The following is a 22,658-nucleotide window of genomic DNA, read 5'->3' as shown; positions in this document are numbered from 1 at the left end:
TCTCTCTTTACTTTATACATATATAAAATCTCCCTACTCATTAATCCTACTAACAAGTGTACTTTTAGTAGAAAAATCTGTTTTTATGATTTATTTAAATTTTAAAAATGCTTCCTGAATGTCTGGGTGGCCTGTCCTGATAGTAAAGAGGGCCATCAGTCAAAGCATCAAGAGTCTGGTGCTCTTTTCCAGCTTATTGGTGACTATACTCAGGACCAGCCCATGCTGATGGCAGTGACCCCTCTGTGTGAGGTGATAGAGTATGACTTCACCAAGAAAATAGAGGCCTTTGGATGTGAACTTACCCTGACTACCATCCTGGCCACCAGTAAAACTTACTATCGGAGTAAGGAAGTGATATTTCTCCTTGAGTGCAAGGGTAATCTCTGCTTCATCAGTTACCTTCTATCTCTCTTGTATTTTCAATCTACCTTTCCCTTATTTCATAAATGCATTCTTTTCATCTTAATCTCAAAACAAAACAAAACAAAAGCCTTCCTTCTCTCAAACTCTGTAAGCTAATATGTGAACTCCCTTTTTCTTCCTGGCATTAGTCTTTTATCTTTTATTTTTGTATGAATTTTTTAAAAGTTTTTTAAATTTATTTTTGAGAGAGAGAGAGCATGCACAAGCATGAGCAGGGGAGGGGCAGAGAGAGAGGGGGGGAGAGAGGGAGAGAGAGAATCCCAAGCAGGCTCTGCACTGTCAGCACGAGCCACATGTCAAACCCATGAACCATGAGATTATGACCTGGGCCAAAATCAAGTCAGATGCTTAACCGACTGAGCCACCCAGATGCCCCATCCCTGGCATTACTCCTTTAAATGAAAAGTTTACACATTCACTTTTTTCTACTTTGTAAAATTTCATTTACTCTACAACCAAATACAATCTAAGCTTTTGTCACCCTGTTTTAGAGAGATTGCCCCTGCTAAGGTCAAAAATGTCCCACTGACAAAATCCAGTGGTCTCCTTCCTTGCCTCTTTCTACTCAACGTTCCTGCTGCACTTGGCATGATTGATTTCCTCATCCACGAAACTCTCTCTTCCTTTAACATCAGTGACTACATACACCTTTTCCTGGTTCTTTGCCAGATTTTCTGACCACTCCTTCTCAGTACTCTTTGTTGAGTCCTCCTTCCCTTCCCCCTACTCCCTCAATGTTCATGTACATGGACGTCCTATTCTTAGTCCTCTTCACTACTCTTTCTACACTTCTGCACTGAGTGATCTTAGTTGATACTATCACATTCTGATGAATCCCATTCTTACATTTGTAGCCCTGACATATCTTTTTGGCTTCAAATTAACATTTTCAATTGCAGGTTAGACATGTCTGCGTGGATTTGTAGTGGTCATCTCAAACACGTGCCCAAAGCTGAGCTTATTATCTTCCTCCCTCAGCATCTTCTTCCCCTTATATCTCCTCTTTGGGTAAACAAAATCACCAACTGCTCATTGCCTGAACTGGAACCTTGCATCAAACACTACTCTTTCTGTTGTACCCTCCACATCTTGTCTAATGCAATTTAGCCTTAAATTTATCTTGTTAATCTGGCTCCTGCTCTCTAATCCCATTGCCACTGTCTAAGCCTAAAGCTTCACTATTTCTCTCTTGTGGGTGATTGTCATGGCACCCTGATTCTCCACCATTCTAGCATATCATTTGAAAGGTATTTTGAGTTATCTTCCTAGAAACCACATTTAGTTATGCCCCTTCTCTGCTTAAAAAGCTTCATTGCCTTCCTGTTACCTATGGTTAAATTTCAACGTGTTAATAATCTCCTTAACACTCTGGCCCTAACTTTATTTTCTAGCCTCATCTTCTATGACTCACCTCCTTTTACTTCCTCTAGGTACACTCATCTTTTGTTATCCCCCAAGCTAGCCATTTTCTCCCCAGACATAGAAACTTCCCTAACTGAAATTCTCTTTTTCATTCATAGAGTACCTACTCATCTCATAAGACCCAATTCAAACAATCACCTCTTTTATGGAGCCTAGAGCTACTTTTTGTTTCTCCTCTGTAGTTTGACCTCTAGCATATAAAGGGCTCTCCAAAGAAATATAAAGATCATCATTAGTAGTAAGTGCCTAAGTTGGGCTTCTCAGGCTCTATGAAAAGTTTTTGTCCGTTGCCTCATAATCTGGGAGAATCCTATACCTTGAAAGCCACTCTTCTATTTTGGATGAAGCTGGAAGATGAGGCTCAAAAGGAGAATTTTAGAGGAGAATCAATCACAGGCTCACTGGTTCGAAGGGGTTAAGGGCTATAACCATGAAGGGAATCTGATATTGCTTTAGCAGTTGGAACTTACTGGTAATTCAGGTATAACCAGTATTCACAATGAGTATCATTTGGGCACATTGGTTTTATTTACTAAACACTGCAGGCACTGAGTAGGAAAGTTGCCTCAGGCCAGTGAATCCTATTTGGGTACATTTGCTGCTACCATACATCCCTGTGCAGAACTGGGCATGGAAAATACAGCTTTTTATACATAGGATGTTAGCCCTGGAATAGTGGTAAAGTAGAAGGAGGTGGGATAGGAAAGTTGGAGGTTAGAATGCTGGTAAATTAACAATTTCCCTTTTAATTCTCCTCTACTTGGTGCCTAGCACAGTGCCATATGCACAACAAATGTTTGATATGTATCTATATGTGAATAAATCTCCTCACTCAACATTGAACATTTATTAAGCTCCTACAAAGAGCACAAAAATCTGGGAGTTCAAAGCTAAATTAGACTCACCCCGTAATAGAAAGGGGGGCAGTTATATTAAAAATACATTCAATGAAGGATTGCAGATCGAGGGTTTTTGTCTTCACTCTTTAAATCATGACCTACATTCTTCTCCATCCTAGGTTTTATGTATCTGGGAAGGTAGTGTTGGCCTAAGTCCTGTCTGACAGCAAAATGACATTTTCTTCCCCCTAAATAATAAGAATGGTAAACAAAATTCCAGCTGTTTTTGATTCTGAGGAATACATAAGGAGTCAAATGAGATAACACGTGTGGGGAAACTTCATGCATTTTTTAATGTTTATTTTGGAGAGAGACAAAGACAGAGACAGAGTGTGAGCAGGGGAGGGGCAGAGAGAGAGGGTGACACAGAATCCCAAGCAGGCTCCAGGCTCCGAGCTGTCAGCACAGAGACCGATGCGGGGCTCAAACTCAGTGAGATCATGACCTGAGCCGAAGTCGGATGCTCAACCCACTGAGCCACCCAGGTGCCCCTTGTGCATTTTTAAAGAATCACAAATATTACCAGATAGTAATTTTTTATTTTAATTCAGTTGTTCATGTCCAACTTTGTTTTAGTATAGATTCTAAGAATAAAGCTTTTTTTTTCTAGGAATAAGATTGGTATTGTAAGTTTTTCTATCCATTTGATAAATGTTTATTGGCTACCCACCTACTGTCAGATGTTGGAGGTACAGTGGGGAATGACATAAGCCCAATCTCTGGCCTCCTTGAACTAGTTTAGAGGGAAAGAGACAGAGAAGCAGCCAATCACAAGAGACTGGAGGACATGATATTGACGCTGAGGTCTGTAGGATGAGTAGGTATTAGGCAGCTGGAAAGGCAGGCACAGTGAAGGGAAATTAAAGTGGCAAAACACCACAAATAAAAGGTTTGAGGAACAGGAACTAGGGCACTGAGGCTGGAACAGAGTGGGAGGGCATGGCTGGAGATGTGGAATGGTCACATTGAAATGGACAGTATTGATTCTCCCCCAGGTTCCTTGGATCCCATTTATCATTTTCGGCCTCTCACCTCAGTGTGCTTTTGCTTCCAGTAGTCAGAACATGTGGCCTTTCACAGAGGACTGTTCTGGGGCTACTGGAGGTCCTTTTGCCCACATGAAAAGAGATCCATAGAAACATCTGGGAAATTTACTCTCTCCACTCACTTACATACACCCTGAGGGCAGTCTTTACTCAATAATTGACAGAGGGGAGTATGAAAACCCAGCTCTCTTGCCTCTACTCAGGAAAACACTGGGGTACAGCTTACACTGAAGAGTTTCCCCTGAAACTCTGGCGATCAGGTCGAACCCACCTTCTATTGAACTTTGCCTGAGATCACGCCCATACTGGGTTTCTCCTCCATTCCTTCCTGATTTTCATATCACCCTCTTATATGTCTCTCCTGCTCACTTGTCCTTAGTAAATTACTCGCACACAGGGTCTGCCTCTCAGAAATCTAACCTCAGATAGATGTAGTAAAAAATCTAACCACAAAGATCCTTGTAAGCCATGTGCAGGTGTATAAGGAAGTGATAAGTCCCAGGAGAATTTCTAGAGTCATGAGAGGCCTAGAACATCGAGGATACTAGTATTTTGAGCTCTGCACTCTCTTGGGTGACAGCTCAGCTTGCTTTTCCTGTGCATTCAGATAAAGATATCGCCAATCAGACACCCCAGAGCAGCTGCACTATGAGTTTTCTAAAAAAAGTATAGGAGTTTATTTCTGATCTTAGCTTGCCTTTAGAATCTATTTATTATCCATTCTATATTTCTTTGCCTTCTTTGCACCTGCCACATTACCCCTCGGCAGTAAACAAATTTTTTTCAAAGGTGTCATTCTGCAATTTATATGGCATATTGTGCGATGTCACCGATGGGCACTTTTTGTTAATACCCTCAACTGTTTTGCTCTATCGCTGAAGCAGATAATTTATTCTGACATTTATATGAATAGTTCGACACTGAGGGATAGCTACTCACTTGAGACTTTACATATGCACAGTTTATTGTGGCACATATTGTTAGCACCTGGTTCCAGATTCTTATAGAATATCTATGTTCTTTTCATGTACAGAGGAATGAGAAAGGTCTCATGACAAAGGACTCATAATTCAGTCATGGAAACGTCGTGCGTCGATCTATTTTCACTGAGCTCCACAAACATTCCTTCACCCAAGCTATATTGCTGTTAACTATACATTGACGCCTCTTCAAAGAATTCAGTTGGGGTGAGTGGGTGCTATGGAAGACTCTTCACCCAAGGGCCCTATGCAAACCCAGTTTCAAAAGTAGGCAGGAAATAAAAAAATCTGCGTGTAATTATGCTATTTGCAGAGTCTGTTTGACAAGTAGAAATGTGGAATTTTTTCCTTAAGTGTGTTCTCTTGCTGAGGAAATCCTTTTTTTAAGGGGAGTTAGGATATATGCCCCAAGTCACAAATTCATACACTTTGCTGAAAGCCCAGCATTTTAGAAACTTGGTTGGCATCAGGAGATCTATGGAACAGGAAGCCACCTGCTGGGTTTTAAGTGGGAATATTTGTTCAGAAGATTTGAATAAAGGATGAAGTTAAATGAGGCATATGTGCCCAATAAACAAATATGAATATTGGAAATGTAGGTAGGTGCTTGGGGGAAATAAATGTAACACATATCCCAGACTGTGGGTAATTCCTCCTATTTTTGGAGAGCTGGAGAAAATCAGCCTGATAATATAGGATTCATTTGGTAAGCATTAGGTCAAGTATGCTACTGGTCACAGAGTGGTCACCAACCCCAGAAAATGAAACAGGATATTCCAGAGAAAATAAATACTGAATAGTATAGCAACTTTGCTGATAAGAAGCTATGATCTCAAATTTTAGAGAGAGGAAGCAGAGTGGCATTTTATCTATCAAAACTCCTCCTGAAAAACATGGAAATTTTGGTGCCAGTTTTCCTACTCACAAGACATGGCATTGGGCCTATGTGACACTTCCTTTCAAAGAGCCATGATCTCTTCTTAAATTTTTATATTTTGGGAAGATATTATGTACTTCGTTTTGAAAGCAAATCTCAAAATTCTGGAGAAAATGTTATCTTCTTGTTTGTATTCCCTGACTTCTATAGCTAAGGATTCAGCAAAGCCATCTCCTTGTCCCCTAATGGTCCCTAGTCCCCCTAGTCCCTAGTCCCCTAATGCCACTGTCCACCTCCTAGAAATGGAGAATCAGCAGTGACATCAGAAGCAAATGATAACAAGGAATTTGAGTCAGGCATCAGGCTATATAAAACAAAATTTGAAGACAGAGTAAGCAAACAGTGTATATGCTAAGTAACTTCATTATAGTTAATCTTCACTCACTTCCTCCTTGAGGTCCAGTATGTCTAAGGCTGCCAGCCCTCAATCACCAGAAAAGCTTAAAAATTGGTATTCCATTATCTGTGGGTCGTACAGTGAAATGTCAGTTACACTGATGCCATCAGTGTGGATACCTTGAAGCAATGTTTCATATAAAGGACTAGTCTCATACAGAATGTGTAGTTGCTCTGTCATCAATGTATCTTCATCTACTGTATGAAATCAATGGCATGGATCAGAAGTCATTGATTAAATCTAAGGTAGTTTTAATATTTCCTCACTCTCTACTTTGTTCTCATATTTCCCTAAGATCCTGGAGTAAGAAACAGAAAGAAAAAAATCATACTTGGTTATTTGACAAACTCTCTCAGAGAAAGCATGGGAGAATAACTAGTAATAAAGATAATATATATATAAGATTATATGTATATAATCTTTATTATATTATATAATAAGATTAAAGATACACACACACACACACACATATATATTTTTCCCAAGACATTTAGTAATTATGTCAAATACATTTCTCCCCACATCCACCTTTATTGAAAACAATTTTCAATAGTTTTTCCTGGGAATTTATATATCTAAGTATGAAACATAATTAATTTTGAGAAGACCCACTTAGAATATATTTTAGTGCTAATAAATGAAGACCTTACTCTTAAACCTACACAAGTTATCTAGGATAAATATTGTATAATTTCAATGTTTTTAAATGTGGGGTTTTTAAGAATGGATTCAAATTTGAAAAATTTCATTTCAAGGACGTGATGGGAAAAAAATTCTAAACCACCAGCTGAATGGAAATCGTACAACCATAAAATTTATCCATCTTGGAAAACTGCCTGAAAGAGACAATGGCAATCCAAGAGGAAACTCTTCATACGGGCCTGAAACTTTGTCCTAGCCTGCTGGAGAAATGTCTTTAGTTCAAGGTTAAAGGTCACTTGTTTGGATGTGTATTTGTCATTCAGCATTCAGGAAACATAAAGACTAAAATAGAAGATGATCATCTGATTGAAGTATTTTGCTGTATTGACTAATGTCTTTTCTTTTGTCTTCAATGTTTGTTTTTTCAAAACACCACTGTTTGCTCATTTATTCATGTAAATGAAACAGGAGATAAATAGCCTGCAATAATATTTTAACTTTTAGAGTAATTCTCTTGTGGCATCAGGATGCTCATGTTGACCATGTATCAAAATGAAAGCCAAGTTTACTGAATGCAGGAGCCTTCTCACTCTTATGGATATTATCTATCAGAGCATCATAGGTTTTCCATCATCATCATCATCTATTTTCATGGCAAGAGATTTCATTTAGATTTATGGAATTTAGGGGCACCTGGGTGGCTCAGTTGGTTAAGCATCCAACTTTGGTTCAGTCATGATCTCATAGTTCATGAGTTCGAGCTCCAACTCGGGCTCTGTGCTGCCAGCATGGAGCCCACTTCAGATTCTCTGTCCCCCTCTCTCTGCCCCTCCCCCTCCTGTGTTCATTCTCTTTCTCAAAAATAAGTAAATATAAAAAAATTTTTTAAACTATGGATTTTACCAAGACCACATTTTCCAAAGTGTATTCTATGAAACACCAGTCCCTCAGAATGTTACTCATTTAAGAAATTCATGATCAAATAAGCATAGGATAAGCCCCTGTGAAAAAAAAAGTTTTAAAAACATTTATTTGTGTATTTTTACTTCAGGTTTTCTTGAAACTTTTTAATATGCTAATGACTATTGGGGCTCTCTCAGAGGATGTTTTGTAGACTATCCCATTCTTATTTTACATTTTAAACCTCTTATCTGAGAATATTTCATGGGACTAGTGTTTTGAGAAACATCTTTGGCCAGATGCTGAACTAAAGAAACATGGTGGTACTTTTCCCAGAAGCAGCCTCTGTGCATGAATTTGCCACCTCCAGACCAAAAGCAAGACAAAATCATAAATGCCTGATTTCTTCAGTAATCCCCTCATAAGTTTCCAGAGTCTTCCCATAGGATAATGGCCATCCTTGAAATATTGGGAGTTAAAATGAGACAGGGACAACTGCAAAAAATATCTGGACATAATTACTATTTCTCAGCAGAAAGACGTGTTCTCTAGGAAAAGTGGATGTATCCAAGCTCTTCTGTGGGTGAATTAATAATTTATAAAGTGACATACCCTAGAGTTTTAATTTAGAATATAAAGACAAGGGACTATCAAAGTTGGAAGTGACATAGACATCTTGGTCCAAATCCTTTATTTTCGGAGATGACAAAAATGAATCCCAGAAAGGTTAGGTGAAAAAATCGGGTCTCATGAGTCTCTGTTTAGATTTTTTTTTTCTCTTGTGGGATTCCACCCCCCCCCCTTTATTTGGTAAGGCAATTCCTGGCACGTGGTATCTTGGGGACAATACAAGGAAGGTATTATCCTTCAGATACAGGGGCAAAATTTTCTCATTCTAGCCCTATAAGCTGCAAGGTGTTATGAATTTGTTCAAGTGAATATTTTAAGATCCCATCACTCAGCAGTTCTGAAGAGGTAAGCCTGGAGAAGCGTGGGGCCAGGTATGTGCCCTTTTAACAGGACTCTCAGGTGACCCTGAGGCAGGTGTTCTGAAACTCGTGGTTAGAGAAACACATCTGGTTGGTTGCTCATTTGGTTTAGTACTAAATCCTCAATCCTTTGGCTTCACATACTTTATGCAACGTTCAAGTACTAAAACCAGAGTTAACTCAAAGGAAAAAGTAGACTGTAAGAATTCCACTGTGAGCATTGCACATTATATTTATAAATTATTCTGAATCACATCATTTAGCTTGAGTTGCTATAGTGCCGTTTGCCAAATGTGTGTATCATTCAATTTTCAGAGAGTTTGAGGTTCAAAGCTGAATAAACAGACTCCTTGTTTTCTGAATATATTTTTGGGGCATAGAATGCTTTTTGTAGGAGAAAGCCTGATAAAAGAAATCTCAACTGCCTTGTTAGACATGAAGTGGTTCTTAGAAATCAACATCTTGCAGTATTTAAATGTAAATAAATCAGAAAAAGATAGATTATATTATCTTCTCTATACACTTGGGTTTTAAAAATGAAAGAAAAATTATGTGGTAAAGTGGTTCTGAGGTTTTCCTAAAGTAGCAAAATTGCCGTGATAACTGTGTTTCAGGTGCGGTAATCAAACCAGCCAAGGAGTGGGAAACAGGCCTCACCATTTCCTTGAAACACACACTACCCTACTCCTGGTCTTCACACTCTTCTAGCCTCCACCCAATCTTTTCTTCATCTACCACTCTTCGGCTCTATGCAGGACACAAGAGCATGGCTGGAAAGAAAGTGTCTCAGAAATGCTAGCCCAAAGAGACTCGGCATTAAGTCTTATGCTCAAATCTAAGCCCGCAACACATCCCGGTATGAGGAGCCTGGAAGGGATGACCATGGGGCAAAGCACAACAATGTAGTATTGGCAAACATATAAACATATTAGATAGACGGGAAGCCATATTGATTATATTCATATACTCCACAGAAAGCTTTCTCTCTCCGCCCCCCTCTCGGCACCCCCGCCCCCGTGCACGCGCGCGCCGTGCACACACACACACACGCACAATGTGCCTCTTTCAGTTGTCAGTTTAGGAGACAGAACTATCAGTTTACATTATCTTCCTCTCTCTTCTGTGCTTTTAGAGGTATTTACTCTTGGGATAATATATCCAAATGACATCCCTTTCTCAATTCCCTTCTTTCCCAAGACTGATCAGGGCAGACTTTCTGAACTGATTATCGGTTTTGGAGATATCTGCTCCACCACTGGAAGGTTGAGGGATGACTTTGCTTGCACATTGGCTTTGTGCTGATTATCTTCCATTTCTTTCCAGAGACACTGTCTTCTCTTTTCTGTTCTTCTCTGTACCTTGGGAAGCTGACCTTTAAGGTATGCATCTTTGAGCTCCCTTGCCCTCTAACTTCTAGTTGGATTTGGCCAATGAGAGGCTCCAACAAGAAAATAGAATACAGGAGGAAAGTAAGATCAGAATATTTATTCTGTAGCTTTCTCCCTGCTAGGACAGCATAGAGTGACTACATTGCTCTACAGATCTCATTAAGTGGCCTGTCTATATAGCCACGTTGTCTAGGTTCTGGTAACCACTCCCTCCCTTGCCTCTTCAGGTCTGTTGTTGATAGTCCCAGAGTACTACAGTCTCCTTTCAGGACTGGTTTTCCAAACCTTCTCAACCCCCATTGGAGTGTGCCATTTCTTTCCTACAAAGGTCCTGCAGCATTGAGTTTACAAATTATATTCCAGTTTTTAGTAAAGTGAGGACTGACACTTAAAAATTGGATTTTGGTTTACCATCTTATACTTAGCAAGTAATGTGGCACCTGGCTCAGAGTAATTACTCACTATGTATTATAGGAACAAAGAAATGAACTGTGTGTTTAGACTCCAGTATAAAGATGTAAAACCATTACATGTACTTGCCCCATGACCACACTTGTTTGGCCAGCTAGACCAGACTCCAAGAGGGTAACCCAGTGGCTTCATTTTTTTTAAATTTTTTTTACATTTATTTATTTTTGAGAGACAGAGTGAAACAAAGTAAGAGTGGAGGAGGGGCAGAGAGAGAGGGAGACACAGGATCGGAAGCCGGCTCCAGGCTCTGAGCTGTCAGCACAGAGCCCGACACGGGGCTCAAACCCACAGACCGCGAGATCATGACCTGAGCCGAAGTCAGACACTCAACCGACTGAGCCACCCAGGCAACCCCCAGTGGCTTCATTTTTAAATGTCTTTCTCACTTAAGAATACCACTTAGAGACCTATTCCTTTGTGCAGGTCCTTCCTTCAGTGCATTTCATGTGACAAACAATGTCTGCAGTCAGTCACAAGTGTCCAAAGTAGCCCTCTCAAGAAATAAGTCAATGAGCAAATGCTGCATGCCCCAGTCAGGACAGCCTCTTAGGTGTTAACCACAAAGAGTACCCAAAACATTTCCGAAGACCTTGGTGTTATGAGGATTGATCAACTATATTTCCATTTTTAAGACCCTATTCTAAACATGTCTGATCCCACACCACGAAACATATTCAGCACCACCAGGAACAAACGAATGATTATTTTTTCCTCACTCTAAACCTGATAGCCCTAACTGGACACACTTTATTTTTTTTTAATGTTTTTATTTATTTTTGAGACAGAGAGAGACAGAGCATGAGCCGGGGAGGGGCAGAGAGAGGGAGGGACACAGAATCCGAAGCAGGCTCCAGGCTCTGAGCTGTCAGCACAGAGCCCGACACGGGGCTTGAACTCACAGACTGTGACATCATGACCTGAACTGAAGTCGGACGCTCAACCGACTGAGCCACCCAGGTGCCCCTAACTGGACACACTTTAATGTCTAATTATTAAGGACCAAGATACCCTGATATCTATGCTGTTATCTTTTTTTAAAAAATGAAGTCTCGGGTTAACAGCAAAACAGACTGAATTGTCCTTCAAGATGGACAGCAAGCACTATATAATTCAGGATAACATGCTTAGGCTCTTTCAATAATGAAAATTAAGGATATGAAGTTACCCAGAATCAACCAAGGAGCAATACAGTACATTCTCAACAACTAAATTATGGGCTTCCATTTCCAGTGCTCTTAACCTGCCATGTTGTAGAGACCAAATGTTCTCTTTAAAATACTCATTCTAAAATAAGAAATCAATTCTGCATGCTTGTGCAGTGACCCTTGCAACTACAGTAAGTGGACAAGAAAATACATAAGAAATGACAGTCATATATCTCCAGTTAAACCCAGGGTCCTTCTTTCTAGGGCCAAGTAAAGTTGGTTCTTTCTTTTACTTGGTTCTTGTAAAAAAATGAGTCCAAGAAAATAATCAGGGATGGGATTTGAATGTATAAAGATAATTCCTTCCCACAAATGGCTCCCTCTTTGTTTCATATTTAGGAATGTGAACTAGCCCTTCCAAGTTGGAAATCTTCCCACCAATATAATAAAAGGAGAGCCAACTGAGACTCATGACATCTATGCTCTGATTAGTGCAGTAGCACTCTAAGGTACTAGAACTTCTCTGACTTTTTTGTGTGTGTCCATTAACAAAAATCAAGTAACAATAAGGCCCCAACAGCCATAAAGGGTTAGCTTTGGTGATACAGCATCAGTGTCAGTTACAAAAGAGAAATGAGGGACTAGTAATAATAATTCAAATTGTTTTCAATAAACATAATAGTTAAAGACAAATCATTCAGATGCATGATCTCATATGATGCTCAGAAGGACTCAAATGAGATGGGCAAAGGCAGAAGAAAACCTGAGGCATGGAGAAGTGAAGACACCTTTTCTCAAAAAGGACATGAATGTGAATTTTCTGGATCCAAGTCTAGGACTCTCTCCACCATACTACTCTGTCACCATGGAAAGGAAAACATATACTTTTCCAGAATCTATTAGAGTGTTCTACATGCCTCCTTCCTGATGTCACCTCAAATCCTGGCAAGCACCTTGTAGGCCCATTGTAGCAGTATAGTATATACAAAAGTGTTGGTTGGTCTCCATACAGTCCAGAAAAGCTAAATTGTGAGGCAGTCAATGGATTTCAGATGTTCAAAAATCTTGGGGCACCTGGGTGGCTCAGTCGGTTGAGTGACCGACTTCAGCTCAGGTCATGATCTCACAGCTCGTTGAGTTCAAGCCCCGCATCGGGCTCTGTAATGACAATGTGGAGCCTGGAGCCTACTTCGCATTCTGTGTCTCCCTCTCTCTCTGCCCCTACCCTGCTAGCACTCTGTCTCTCTCAAAAATAAACATTAATTTTTTTTACAGAATCTTCATCAGCATCATTTCTGAACAAAACTGTCATATGTAAATTTCCCATTGTTATCTGCAGCCTTTCATTTCAATAATCCCTTTTCCCTTTTATCTCCTATTGTCTTGTTCTAAAATGGCTGTACCCTTTCAGGTGCCTGAAGGCTTCTGCAACTTCTTGCACTCGAGTCACATACTTCTGATACTTGCAAGAATTCTAATCTTTTTCTCAGAATCCACAGTAACATCTGATACCCCACATCTACCAGGGTGATCAAAGAAACGATCACACTGGGACTGCATTCTCACTAACTGAGAGAATCACCCTTTCCAAATGTCCCTGCTGGACATTTGTGCTCAAGCTACCCCCTACAGGGATTGGTAAGCACATTTGAGCTTGAGCTCCACTTGGCTACATACAATAGAATTTCCAAGGGGAGAAACCTGAACCTCTAATTTTTTGGAAGTGGATCTATTTCTACTTGTATCCAAACACCTCTTGAGCTGATAACTCCTTAGAAAATGAAGGAAACCATATTGCATGTAAATGTAGGTTTTAATGTCACACATCACACTTTCAAATTTAGGTCTCCCAGACTTAGAAAAAAATTAGTGTGCATGGCATGCACAAAGAAGTGGAGTGAATAATTATCTCCTGGCATTATCTATCCCAGAACTTCTCCCAAAATGAATGCTATAGTGAAATGTTATTTATTTACATTGGGATGCAACTTAGGATATAACTCTAAGTTAATTTTATTTTCAAAGAAAATTTCATTAAAATAGATAAAAGCTTTGTTTCAAAGAGACAGAATCAGAACTAATGCATTTTGCCCAGGCTTGAGCATTTTATTTGGATTCCTTAAAAGCTTAATGTTTAAAGTGGCATTTTCAAGATACAATAATACTGACAAAGGAATATCTGATAGGATGATGGAATAACACCATGATAAATCAACTGACAATGAGACAAATCACCCAAGTGGGGAAAGTGGCCCCTCTGTTGACATAGAATCAATATTTACCATGGTTTCAGAACCAGGTAATTGTGAATGAATATAGCTTGTGTTTTCATCTGAACTGAAGATTTTGAAAATTTATGTTTTGACAAGATCTGACCCAGGTCTCTATGGATTTTATAGATGGAATGCAATTGGCAACACTGACTCATGACTTTGTTTATACACTTGTGCTTCAACACATCAGAAAAGCTATTGCCCCCCATAGTTTCTAAGAATGGCTCTCAATTATAGAGCCTAAGTCTGATTCATTTCTGGTCCCCTTTTCTAGCTTACGTCCATTTTCCTTCTTGTGTATATGCCCATTAGGACATCTTTCAGAGCCCATCAAGGATATGGAATAGACATGAAATATTTTATTGACTTAAAAGCATGCAGGAAAAATTCCATCCAATAAGAAAAATTATGCATATGCATTTCCTTTTCCCTTGCCAATGTATGGCAGCAAGGAAAACAGAGAAGAGCTAATATTTAATAGGACATCTAGAAAAGCCATTCCCTTTACCTCAAAAACCCATTTTGCTCTTGTTTTTATTTTTATGGTCAAATCTTGCCCTTCTGTCATCTTATTAATTACTATTGTTGTTTTCAACATCATGTTCATCATCATGTTTATTGTTATCATAGCCAATTTATTTTTTAGCATTTACAGGGTGCCTGTCACTATTCTAGATACAGTCACATTTCCTAATTACCCTTCATTTCTACCTACTATAGAACATTTCTCATTCGTACATTGCTAATCAACTACAGTAAGTTACAGTAAGTACTATAATGTTCTTCCTAGCCTCCTCATTTAACAAGTTCCCTATTATCTCTTTATGTCTTTCTCCTCAGCTCAGCTAAGATCATCTTTACTAGCCATTGTGACCCCTGGTTGGTCCCTCAAAAGTTTCCACCCTCAGCTTCTACTGCATCTAATTGTAATCACTAATCTTCATAATTGATCTATATTTTCCTTTCTTTATCAGTCCTTATTTTCTCATTCTGGAGAAAAGGATGACTCCTTTTCCCTATGCGGTGTGTGTGTGTGTGTGTGTGTGTGTGTGTGTGTGTGTTGTATATAGTACATTCTTGCCCTCTCAGATGCATTGTGGGGTGGGTTGATAAAACATAAATATGCAAAGAACCATATTAGACATATAAACTTTCATGGGAACACAAGGAGTGAAAATTATTTTAGTCTAAAATAATGGGGAATGTTTTACATCCAGGAAGAGCCAAGATTCTCAGAGTAAATAGAATTGTGGGAGCTGTTAGGTAATTAATCTGATATAAATGGTTCATGTAAATAAAATTTATGAAAGAGGATCAGGGTTCCTTGAGGTGAAGAGTTAAAGGGAGAGGGAGGCAAAACTCCATGAAGTCCATTAATGTTAAGAGTCTTAAAGGATATCTACCCCATTTCCCTTTTATAAGTCTTTAAAACATCCTGTGCTCAGATCTTTAAGTAGTGGAAAGATCTCAAAAACATGGCCATGATTTGCTATACTTGATATTCTCTCCATTTATTTATCCTTGAGAATCATGAGAAATATCATTTCCAAAGAGTAACATCCCCAGAAGGACTAGAAAAAAAGCTGTGTGAAAGTGATTGCTCATTCTATATGGTCATTTGAAGTAGCAATGGCAACATGGGCATTTGTTTTATTACTCTCTTCACTTCTCTCCCCTTTTGGAAAGTTACTTTTAGAAAATAATGAATAAGTGCTGCTATTAAGCATGATGCTCATAAACTTGAAACAATTTTCTATCTCTGGACCTTCTCTATGAACCTTTTCATGAGTAGCTTAATAGGAAATCATGTTTTCATTTGTTGGAATCCTGTAGCATTTTATCTGTACTTCCTAATGTTACTTAACTATTAACTCCTTGACTATTTCTGTCTAATATTATATACTCTTGTATTTAACTATTCATGTAACATCTGCCCTCCCCTCTAAAATTTTTGACAGTAGCTCCCAAACCTGTTTCGTCTCTCAACTTTTCAAAGCATGCAGTAGTTAATATTTCCCATATAGTTCAGACTCAAAAGTTATTGAATGACTAAATGAATAAATTTATGAATGAGCAGTCCCATTGAAAGCTCATTCTCAACTTGTTACTCAGAGGATTTTATTTCAAATATTGACTTGCAAAGCAATGACCACAAAATTAGCATGAAATGGGATGAGCATGAAAATTGTTTTTAGCAGAATCAAGCTTTGAACTTAGTTCTGTTTTTGCTTTTGGAAATACTCTAAAAATCAGAAACATTTGTTTTGTCAAAATTCTGACATATCTGTTTATGAAATGTGCACTCAGCTGGGTATATTCAGAGGTGTAGCATTTAAAGAAGAAATGATTTAGAATTTAGTTTTCATGCTCATATTTGCCAATAATAAAATTAATCAAAACTCAAGGAAAGCAATCTAATTAAACTGCTAATAAGCAAAACGAAAACAATGCATGAATATTATAAGATTCTTCTTTTATAAAATATAAACACTCCACAATGCATTATGTTAAATTACAAGATAAAATTCAATTGTCATTTAAAGGGAAGGGAAACAAAAATAATATAAAAACAGGGAGGGGGACAAAACACAAGAGACTCTTAAAATATATATTTGAAAGTTAAAGCATCAGGAATAATTCATTTATTATAACTGGTTCTTATTTAGAATAAAAATAAACAGATAAGAAGTAATTTCTACAGATGATTAATTACATGTTTATAATGTTGAACAAATAAAAACATCAAACTTTTTGGTTTGTTTCTAATTAAACAAAGAAAGGATCCACCATCTTTGACATGTGCACTTTACAATTCTATGATTTTTGTTAATTTCAGATAAACAATTTCAAATAAACAGTTAAAATGTTTAAACAAGAGGAAACCAAAAATTTCTGATGTATTCAATTAGAGCCTCTTGTTACAATGTTGAAAAATGAGAGAGGCCTGACAGTGTGTAAAATGGCATGTTTTATATTGAGATTTAAATTTCACTTTGGGAGTAGGTATTCAAAATAAAAACCAAAGATCCTGAACAATCCTTGAATCTTGTATGAATCCTGGTAGACATTCATACAAGTCAAATCCATCATTTGCTCTTGTATTCATTTCCACTCACACTCCCACTTAAAATAGGGAATGTAGCAATAATCTCTGACATCAGTTTTCTTTGTGGAATGGAATAAAAATGAGGGAAGTTTTCAAAGGTGGCAAACAACCTGTAAAATTTAAGGTATTAAATGTTGGCTAGGTCAAAAGAATGCCAAAGAGAAACGACTACTATACTTGTTTCCATTTTATAATAAAAAGTCCTTAATACTTATTTCATATTATTTAAACATCTAGATTTCCCACAGGCTTAACGTAAATTTAAATGGAACCTACCTTTAAAATTGGGCCTGATTCTTGCATCATATCCTGATGTCCTTCCCATTAATTTGTCCAAGAAATCTGAAGGCGATAGGGTCTGTGAAGGTTGTTTTCCAGACCTGGAGTCATGGTCTTTGCAGAAAACCGTCCTAAACACATCATTAATTTGTTTTAGCAACAATTCCACTACCATCGCCTGAGAACTAATGCTCACAGAATGTTTGACATCATGTTTTGTTAATGTATTTGATATGTTTGTAAGAAGAAAAAGAGAATTATAGACTCTTTGGTCAGCTTCTGAACTTGTACATTCTGTAAAGTTAACTTTAAATGATGAGAGTTATAAATCCTGACTCCTATCTCCCAGATGTCCAAACTGTAGCTATAAAGATGTTTAAGATGATATAACATGCATAGCTTATGTTGTAGATTTCATGGACATATATTAAAGCTATTTCTTTCTAGAGTCATCAGAGAAATAAAGATGATGATAATGAAATGAAGATGGTAATTTCTAAAATGTGATTGTCTTAAAATCATTCCATGACTTTCAAACAATTCTTCCAGCATTTCAGCCCTTAATATAAGTCTTCTACTTTTTATTAGAAGTATATAATAATATGAGTAGAACAAAGTAGACAGTGAACTAATTATTCCGTTGCTTATTTTCTCACCTGCTGGATTCTATTCCAGCTATCAACTACTAATAATTTTCTATGCATTGTCTAAAAGAAAAGCTTCACTTGGACATTTATCTTCATTCTAAAATAGGTCAACAATAAGTGTGTCTGTACTTCTATTATTTTATCAGGTGTTATTTATATATTAGTGTTTAAATTGTTGACTCTCCAGTAAAGTATTCATGAAAAAGAACTTCTAAATCATTTTGTCTTCTGCATTATCAAAAACACTAAATGTTGATTGGAAAATTTCTCATGTTTTTAATTTCCTTAAAGGGCTTATAAAAAGAACCTATTTGGTTCGTAGTGAAATGAATTCTTTCACATTACATAGTGGCTGACTGAATGTCTATTTCTTCCCTAAAGCATAATATTCTACAAGCTCTGTATTAATAGTTTAACAAATAATCTAATTCTATCACTGAGAAAACACATTTTTGCCACTTTTTCAAAGAAGTAGTATTAAATACAAAGTATTAAATGCAAGGAGGATTTAAACATTTAGCAGGAGTTAAAATTGATAGAGTCATCTAAAAATACTCACATTCCCATATGCAGATTCATCTGATTAATCAAATATTATTTGATTACGATGGTGATAGTGGTGGTAATGAAGGTGATGATGATGATGATGGTGGTGATGATGATTCTAATGAAACCCAGCATACAATTTTTCTTAATCATAGTAGGTGTGAACCTGAAAAGAACATAGTGGGTTTTCCCAGTACTCATAGAATTATTACTATATGTTCCATTTCTCTTGGTTCTGTGAAAAAATACCATAAAATTCGGTGAAAATAAATGAAGACACCTACACTGTTGTATGAACATCTCTAATCTCTACGCTGTCTTAGAACCTCTGCCATTAGGATGGCTCTTTCACTTACTGATAATTATCTGATATTTTGAAGTATCAATTGATTTGGTAATTTATAAATTAGGTAGAAAATGCAAGCATGCAAATAATAATTTCCCACTTGTTTTAATTATGCATAGTCCATTTCTCATGTATAGATAAATACAAAGATGTGATACTAATTCAATTTTGGTAGGCATTCAACTTCCAAATATACCAAACAGTGGAATATAGTGGTAAAATGAGATTTTAAATATTTTTGATGTTTCAAGAAATTTCCTGAATTGTAGTTCTCGTAGTATGCATCTAGTTGCTGAAATACAAGTTTCAAGTTGACTAAGAATTAGGGTTCTTTTATATTTTATATAAAATGAGCATGCTCCTGGCAAATTAATCCAATCACTTCCACCACATGAAAAGCATTGCATCCAATAATCATTTTAAATGATTTTAAGAAGAATTTGACAGCAAAAAAAAAAATCATTATTATATAGAAATGTAAAGAGCATGCAACTCATTAGACTGCCTTAATATCACATTGGCTGTGAAAACGTGTTGAAATGCATAGAGTGGGGTTATGCATCAGAAAACTTGCCTTTGTGAAAATTTACTACCCTCCCCCCATAATTACGCCTTTTAAAAGAACAAAAGAAATCTAATTCTCCTCTATAAAATTAAAATAATATGGTCCAGGGCATAGAAAAATAGATAAAAATTGTATGACACATTCTCTTTAAAACAGTTTTCATGGGGAAAATATCAGCATGCAAAGTCGTTTCACCTACCTGAAGTGGTTTGTCTCTAAGAAAAATGCAAACAAGGCTGTCAAAATGTTCACTAGCTGCCGGTTCATTCCTGTTTCTGTGATGCTTGTGGAAAATATTCCCGAAAAGATTCCAGAAAGAAGCTAGGACAAAGTATCTATTTATTGTCCAGATTCGAAATCTGGCAGGAATCTAGTTTCCTTGGAAATCAAAAAGAGATTTGGGCTTGTACAGTTTGCTGAGGAAAAACAAAAAGTGCCAGTCCTAGGCATCATGGTCAGGTCAAATCGGGGCTCAGGACCATCAGTTAACCAAGGAAAGACAAAGCCTTAGAACTGATGGATTCCCCAGCTGCTTTTCCGAATAATAAAAATGCCGCTACCTTAATCGCATCACCATGCAAAGGGGGCTGGTGACAATGCCATGCTGGAAGTCGGGTTGCTGTGGCTTTTGTTTTATGTCCTTTCTGTTTAGCAAATCTCTTTTCTCTAGAAAATGTTCTCTTTTTAAAAGAAGTTGTAAATGAGAGAGAAGAAAGGACTCTGCGCGCTGGAATGGGCAGGGGGGAAGAGGGCAAAATTGCTGAGATCCTGTGCTGGAATGAGAGCTACAGAAAGAGACGGAGACGTGATCTTACCCAGCCTATAAATTTCAGCACTCGGACAGCTCCTAGCTCTGAAGTGCGCATGTTTCGTTTTTCAGTCGCTTGGGGCGGGGGTCGGGGAGAGGCATTCAAGAGGGGACAAGCCAGATGTTCAAAGGCAAAGAGTGAGTCGCTGTTCAGCGAAAGGGTGCTAAAGGGGGGGGGGGGTGGTGCGACGACAATCGGGCGAACAGAGGTCAGGGTAGACGGGGAGGGTCAAGGAGGTTAGGGTCTGACCCCCTGGAAATGCGAGTCTGTAGGTGGGTGGGTGGGACGGGAGTTTGAAGCAGAAAAGAAAAGGGAATACGGTCTAGCTGTGGGAAAAGGAAATTGGGGAAGACAGAAAACAGAATCTGGAGTACTTAAATTATAATAGGGGAGTGGTAGTTCATTCCTTGTCAGTGGAACCTAGAGGCAAAAGAGGAGTCCTGTGCTGAAGAGGAGGGGACATTTCCTTGGCATTGAGAAGTCTATGTGCAGAAAAAGGTTCGTGAGGATCGATAATTTAATTTAGAAGCCTTTTATGCTTTCCTCGCCCCCTGAGTGTTTTCGTTTGATTTTAGCCGCCTGTTCCCAAAGGATCTCTACATCTCTACTAGGGAAAGCCCCTTCCGCTGAGCTTTCTTCCGTGGCTCAAAATCCTTGGGCATCCTGTTCAAGACGATTTGAAGAGGAGGAAAAATACAATAGGCCAGCAGGGGGCAGTAGCAATCTTTTTTCTGTCCTGATTAAAGGTTAGAGTAAGGCTTCAGGTAAGAAACGGAGGAAGGAAGGGAGAGACTGAGGGTTGAGTTTTCATATGTCCATTCCAGATGTTAATCACCAGGAAGGGCCATACAAGAAAGTGTAGGTGTTCTCCTAAACTAGCTAAAGAGAAAATGATGAAAGTTTATAAATCCTGTACAAAAAGCATGACAGGTATGCTATTTCAAAGTAATTTTACAAATATTATTATTATTATTTTTTTTAATATATGAAATTTATTGTCAAATTGGTTTCCATACAACACCCAGTGCTCATCCCAAAAGGTGCCCTCCTCAATACCCATCACCCACCCTGCCCTCCCTCCCACCCCCCATCAACCCTCAGTTTGTTCTCAGTTTTTAACAGTCTCTTATGCTTTGGCTCTCTCCCACTCTAACCTCTTTTTTTTTTTTTTTTTTTCTTTCCTTCCCCTCCCCCATGGGTTTCTGTTACGTTTCTCAGGATCCACATAAGAGTGAAACCATATGGTATCTGTCTTTCTCTGTATGGCTTATTTCACTTAGCATCACAGTCTCCAGTTCCATCCATGTTGCTACAAAAGGCCATATTTCATTTTTTCTCATTGCCACGTAGTATTCCATTGTGTATATAAACCACAATTTCTTTATCCATTCATCAGTTGATGGACACAAATATTATTTTTTAATGTTTATTTATTTTGAGAGAGAGAGAGAGAGAGAGAGAGAGTAGGGGAGGGGCTGAGGGAGAGGGAGAGAGAGAATCCCAAGCAGGCTAAACGCTGTCAGCACAGAAATCCATGGAGGGCTCAATACCATGAACCCATGAGATCATAATCTGAGCCCAAATCAAGAGTGGGATGCTTAAGTGACTGAGCCACCCAGGTGCCCCACAAATATTATTAATAAAAGAAGAGGGGTAAATAGTTCAGTGCAAGTAATTAGCAGCTTCTGGCAAGGGGAAATGAAAAATACATGTTCTGCCATGAGTTGGGTGAGTAACCTCCTTTTTGCCTGTAAAATATACCTTATGAGTCACCTTGGCACTCGAGTGCAGGTCTTAATTTTAAAACAAAATAATATGATTAGTTTTCAGTCCATAAATGACTAATCTTCCCTTGGATCAATTTAAATATCATAGCAGAATAGCAAAGGATTCTCTATTTTTAAAAAGTAGATTCTGAGAAAAAAATTACAAGTTCTTTTCACCTTTTAATGTTAATATAAATCACCTGAGGATCCTGTTAAACTGCATATCCTAATCCAGTAGGTCTGAGGTGGTGCCCGAAATTCTGCATTTCTAACAAATTCCTAGCTGAGGTTGATGCCGCTGGTCCACTGACCCCACTTTGAGTAGCAATGGTCTATGCAACCGTTTATCAGATTTCCGTCCTACCAAGACAGTGAGAATATAGGAACTCCTCTTTAGATGAAAAGCAGCAGTGCCCAAGCATTCTGCTTACATACAAAATCAATTCTTTGGATGTGTTCTTTTAGCTCCCAAAGCCCAGAAAAGGTGATTCAATTTAAAAGGAAAATAGTATAGTGTAGTGTGAGACATCCCTGGACTGCAGCTTTGAATCTGTTCACTTCCAAATTCATCCACATGGAAACTCTAGCTTGATTTCATCCCTGCAGTCCTGACCCGAAAAATAAAACCAGCTCTTGGAAATATATCTCTTGAATTGATGCTATGGAAAAATCATGTAAG

General features: G+C 38.1%; 1 protein-coding gene across 2 annotated transcripts in view; it reads right to left on the bottom strand.

The window, feature by feature from the left end:
- Positions 1-19,671, bottom strand: part of GLRA2 (glycine receptor alpha 2) — a 170,193-nt gene extending 150,522 nt beyond the window's left edge. For both annotated transcript variants that reach the window (XM_007090072.3, XM_007090073.3), the window contains exons 1-2: positions 19,604-19,671; positions 17,298-17,431 (exon numbers count right to left, since the gene is read on the bottom strand). In XM_007090072.3, coding sequence (XP_007090134.1) covers positions 17,298-17,431; positions 19,604-19,671 — 202 coding nt within the window. The remainder of the gene's footprint in view (positions 1-17,297; positions 17,432-19,603) is intronic.
- Between the last annotated feature and the right edge of the window lie 2,987 nt (positions 19,672-22,658).

The sequence above is a fragment of the Panthera tigris genome, chromosome X (genome assembly GCF_018350195.1).
Source record: "Panthera tigris isolate Pti1 chromosome X, P.tigris_Pti1_mat1.1, whole genome shotgun sequence".
NCBI classification, from domain to species: Eukaryota; Metazoa; Chordata; class Mammalia; order Carnivora; family Felidae; genus Panthera; species Panthera tigris.
This window is presented reverse-complemented; position numbering and strand designations above follow the sequence as displayed.